Source organism: Gobio gobio (assembly GCF_949357685.1).
Source record: "Gobio gobio genome assembly, chromosome: 9".
Classification (NCBI taxonomy): Eukaryota; Metazoa; Chordata; class Actinopteri; order Cypriniformes; family Gobionidae; genus Gobio; species Gobio gobio.
The window spans coordinates 42,758,486-42,763,794 of NC_137115.1; the positions used below are offsets into that span (position 1 = coordinate 42,758,486).

Genomic DNA, 5,309 nt, shown 5'->3' on the forward strand with positions numbered 1-5,309 from the left:
ATATTACCATTACACTGGTTTTTACTCTGGTGTTATGTGAGATGTTTTGAGCTGAACACAGGCTTTGGCATCGTTTCCCCCCTCAGCCCAACCTCAGAAGCTGCCTGTTCTCTTATAATACAGTGCAAAGCAAATAATTCAGAGCCAGATTAGAATTGAATTTCAATTTGCTGGGAAAACTCTCCAGTCTCCTTTGTCAATACAGGGCAGGTTTTTGTTCTCTGTGAAATAGACATTCTGCCAGCCTCCCTTGTCTGAGCTATGGAGCACAACAATACAGCATACTCCTCTCCTCCTCATCTCTCCGTTTTATTGGTGCGTGCAGATGTTCCTCTGTTAATGGAGTCATTCACATTCTTCATTCTAGGGATCCTGTGTTGGTCATCGCTATTAAGGGTTCTGAGCTGCGTCTGATACTGTCTGCTCTGTATAAACGAGAATCTGAAAATCTCAACTTGGATGAGATATCATCTCACTATTTGAATATATCTCACTTGATAAGTAGGCTTTTGATTTTTTTTTATGCTAACTATTTGTGCAAAGTAAATGTCAACCTGATATCTATACTATACTATGTTTACATGTACCTATATGTAAGTACTCACCAAAATATTTTTTTAAATATTTTTTGTGATTTTATACTAGACTGATATTGCATATCAGTAAATTCAATTACATACATACAGTGGGGAGAACAAGTATTTGATACACTGCCGATTTTGCAGGTTTGCCCACTTACAAAGCATGTAGAAGTCTGTAATTTTTTATCATAGGTACTCTTCAACTGTGAGTGACGGAGTCTAAAACAAAAATCCAGAAAATCACATTGTATGATTTTTAAGTAATTTATTTGCATTTTATTGCATGACATAAGTGTTTGATACATCAGAAAAGCAGAACTTAATATTTGGTACAGAAACCTTTGTTTGCAATTTCAGAGATCATATGTTTCCTGTAGTTCTTGACCAGGTTTGCACACACTGCAGCAGGGATTTTGGCCCACTCCTTCATACAGACCTTCTCCAGATCCTCCAGGTTTCGGGGCTGTCTGCAATACAGACTTTTAGCTCCCTCCAAAGATTTTCTATTGGGTTCAGGTCTGGGGACTGGCTAGGCCACTCCAGGACCTTGAGATGCTTCTTACGGAGCCACTCCTTAGTTGCCCTGGCTGTGTGTTTCGGGTCGTTGTCATGCTGGAAGACCCAGCCATGACCCATCTTCAATGCTCTTACTGAGGGAAGGAGGTTGTTGGCCAAAATCTCATGATACATGGCTCCATCTATCCTCCCCTCAATACGGCGCAGTTGTCCTGTCCCCTTTGCAGAAAAGCATCCCCAAAAAACGATGTTTCCACCTCCATGCTTCACGGTTGGGATGGTGTTCTTGGGGTTGTACTCATCCTTCTTCTTCCTCCAAACACGGCGAGTGGAGTTTAGACCAAAAAGCTCTATTTTTGTCTCCTCAGACCACATGAACTTCTCCCATTCCTCCTCTGGATCATCCAGATGGTCATTGTTGAACTTCAGACAGGCCTTGACATACGCTGGCTTGAGCAGGGGGACCTTGCGTGCGCTGCAGGATTTTAATCCATAACGGCATAGTGTGTTACTAATTGTTTTCTTTGAGATTGTGGTCCCAGCTCTCTTCAGGTCATTGACCAGGTCCTGCCGTGTAGTTCTGGGCTGATCCCTCACCTTCCTAATGATCATTGATGCCCAACGAGGTGAGATCTTGCATGGTGCCCCAGACCGAGGGAGATTGACCGTCATCTTGAACTTCTTCCATTTTCGAGTAATTGCGCCAGCAGTTGTTGCCTTCTCACCAAGCTGCTTGCCTATTGTCCTGTAGGAGAGTTTTGTGATCGGGAACGCGCTGCTCACGTGGTCCGTAACATGATGCTGTAAATAAAATGTCATATGCTTGGTATGATAAGAATTCATGCTGCCTAGATTTATTGGCACAATTCAAATGTTTACGTGCTTTTCATCTTTTTATTTTTTGAGCGTGATGAAATATATTGCTCTTGTAAATACTTGCCAGCATTTAAAGAAATACAAGTCTAGAAATGCATCCAAATTACAGCGAAGCGCAACCGTACGGTGCTCTGCAGTGGTCAAAAAGGATATCAACAGTGAATTTTGAAGTGATATATTCTTGAAAACTCAGAAATGTGGATTCGGACAGCAATTAAATTACCACACGACCTAGGTGTTTGTCAAAAGCAGTAGGTAATTCGGCCTGGGTTTTTTACGCGGGTGGTGGGAGACGGACGGTAGTAAAATCCTCTGTAAATGATGACAATACCTTACGACCCCACGAGAAACAATTACCGTCCAAATAGGGCTTCAGCCAACTCCTTCACCACTAACGGGGCGAGCTGGAAAATCAAACGTTTCCCGAACCCCGTGGAGAGGAGGATCACAACATCATGGCCACCAACAAAACTCAGCAAAGATTGTTCCTGCTCCGGCTTTAACTTCTGGATATTCGGCAGCGGTGCCACAACGTAATGAATAGGGGTGCGCCAAAATATCGATATGGCGATATCTCGCGATATTTACTCCCGCGATCGATTCTCGATGCGCTCTCGCCAAGTATCGATCTTAAAAGCCGTTATAAAACGCTATATTCATTATCCCTTGATGAGACCCTTCTACGGAAGTAGATAGGGGGCGCGCGTTGCGAGTTTGGCTGTTGTGGGCGAAAAAAATACGTACACACACTTGAAAATGGCGGAGTCAAGCAAGGAAAGAAGTAGTGAGAGCAAGAAGTTAAAGGACGCTCCAGCATCTTTTAAATCCAAAGTGTGGACTCACTTTGGATTTTATAGCAGTGCGGACGGGGCAAAGCTAGAAAAGGACTACGCAATATGCAAGAACTGCTTTGCAAAAGTCCGCTACACGGGAAACACGACCAACATGCACAGCCACCTCACGCGGCATCACCCGGAGCTCTGTGAGAAAGCCGTGGTTGGTGCTGGCTCAAAGCCGACAAACTCCGGTGTAAACACCTTTTTCCAGGCAAAGCTACCACCTTGTTCTGCGAGGGCAAAGTCTATCACAAATGGGATCGCTGTTTACATGTGTAAAGGGCTCCGTCCGTACAGCGAGGTGGAGAATGAGGGGTTCTGCTTTTTGATGAAAGTCTTAGAGCCACGCTTTGATATTCCCTCACGGAAATATTTTGCTGAAAAAATTATTCCTGCACTTTATGACCAGACCAGGGCTACAGTTGAGTCAGCACTCGAGTCGGCAGAAAGAGTGGGGCTCACGTGTGACGGGTGGACATCGAGAGCCATGGAGTCCTACATGACGTTCACTGTACATTTTATAAACGAAGACTGGGAAATGAAGTCATATGTCCTGCAAACCCGAGCAATGCACGAAACCCATACTGGGACACACATTGCCGATGTACTGAAAGCCGCAGTGGGGGAGTGGCATCTTGATGCTAAGAAGCCAGTGGTTGTCACCAACAATGCATCAAACATGTGTGTAGCAATGGACTTAGCAGGATACCAACATGTTAGATGTTTTGCTCATGTTTTAAATCTTGCATCCCAACGTGCGCTGAAAATGGCTGCTGTTGCCAAGGTACTTGTCAAAGTTAGGAGGATCTCAACCTTCTTTCATAGAAGCACAACTGGAGCAGAAGCACTGAAAAGAAACCAGAAACTTCTTGGCCTCCCCCATCACAAGCTCATCACGGACATGCCTGTTCGTTGGAATAGTGCCTATGAGATGGTCTCCAGGTTTCTTGAGCAACAGCCAGCTGTCTGTGCTGCCCTCTTATCACCAGAGGTAAGAAAAGTTTGTAATGTAGAAGTTGTAATCTATATGTAATAAATGTGAATAATTTATTGTGAATAATTTATTGTAAACAATTAATAAGTTTGTAAATAAATACTAATGTATATGATATAAACTTACTTGATTCAATGAATAAATACTTTATACATATTAAAAAGATATCAAAAATAAATATATATATAAATAAATATATATATATATATATATATATATATATATATATATATATATATATATATATATATATATATATATATATATATATATATATATATATATATAATCCAAATAAAAACATTAGATTACATCATACAGTTTGCTATACAGTTAAAATAAAGAACAATAATTATATACATTTTATTAATAAATTGTATTTTGCCTTTTTTTTCTTTTTTTATTAAGGTGAGAAAGAATGTGACTGACTGTGCACTGACAGAGAATGACATCTCAAGCGCTGAAGAGATGGTGGAAGCACTTAGACCAATGCTTGTGGCAACAAACATCATGTGTGAGGAAAAGAATCCCACCATTTCAGTGGTTGCTCCTCTTCATGCCCAACTGCTGCGAGACACAACCAGCACTGAAGAAGATTCTCCTCTGGTTCGAGAGATTAAGGGAGCCATCAATCAAGACCTTTCAAAGAGATATCAATCAGAGGTGGAAAAAGATCTCCTACGCATGTCCTCAGCCCTGGACCCTAGATTCAAATCCCTTTTATTTCTGTCACCTGAAGAAGTGCAAGACACTTATGCAAAACTACAGTCAAAAGCTGCAGCTTTAAAGGAGGATGTTCCAGTGCCTTGTGGTGATGTTCAGGGGGATTTAGAGGAAGAGGAGACCTGCACAGCAAAGAAAAGAAAGTCTGCACTTGTTGATCTTCTTGGTCAGACCTTCAAGAAGACCTCTTATGTCTCTACATCAGCAACCTCAATTGCAGAGAAGGAGATAAAACAATATCAAGATGCTCCTTCTCTGCCTCTCACTGAAGATCCACTGTTGTGGTGGAAATCTCAGCATAATGTGTTCCCTCTCCTCTCCAAGCTGGCCCATATGCATTTGTGTATTCCTGGGACCAGTGTAGCAGCTGAGAGGGTCTTTTCAACTGCAGGAGATATCATCAGTGCCCAAAGAAGTTCACTCACTCCTGAACATGCTGACCAACTCCTCTTTCTCAAGAAAAATATGAACATATAAAACACATCACATGAAGCTGTTTTCTATTTTGTTCTTAATTCTTTTGATTTTTTTTTTATTTTGGATGCACTTTAAGTAGGGTACATTTTAGATGTACTTTATCCCTGATATATTTATTTTATTTTTTTATTTGAAAGCAGTAGCCCAAAGGTTTGTTTCTTGCACTTAGTGTCACTGTTCATTTTTATGAAGGACAATTATATAGTATTGTTTACACTGAATCTGTCCTCAGCCTTACAGCTATTTTGCACCCAAATGGTGTCACCGTTTGTCAAAGACATAGTATTACTGATTGCAGCAATGTTA

At 41.3% G+C, this 5,309-nt stretch overlaps 1 protein-coding gene across 1 annotated transcript; it reads left to right on the plus strand.

The window, feature by feature from the left end:
* Positions 1 to 2,729: 2,729 nt before the first annotated feature.
* On the plus strand, positions 2,730 to 5,003 carry LOC307132025 (E3 SUMO-protein ligase ZBED1-like; the record flags this gene model as incomplete). Its single annotated transcript, XM_079826159.1, has 2 exons — positions 2,730 to 3,800; positions 4,212 to 5,003. 2 exons carry the CDS (start codon positions 2,730 to 2,732, stop codon positions 5,001 to 5,003), a joined length of 1,863 nt encoding a protein of 620 aa, XP_079682285.1.
* Positions 5,004 to 5,309: the final 306 nt, after the last annotated feature.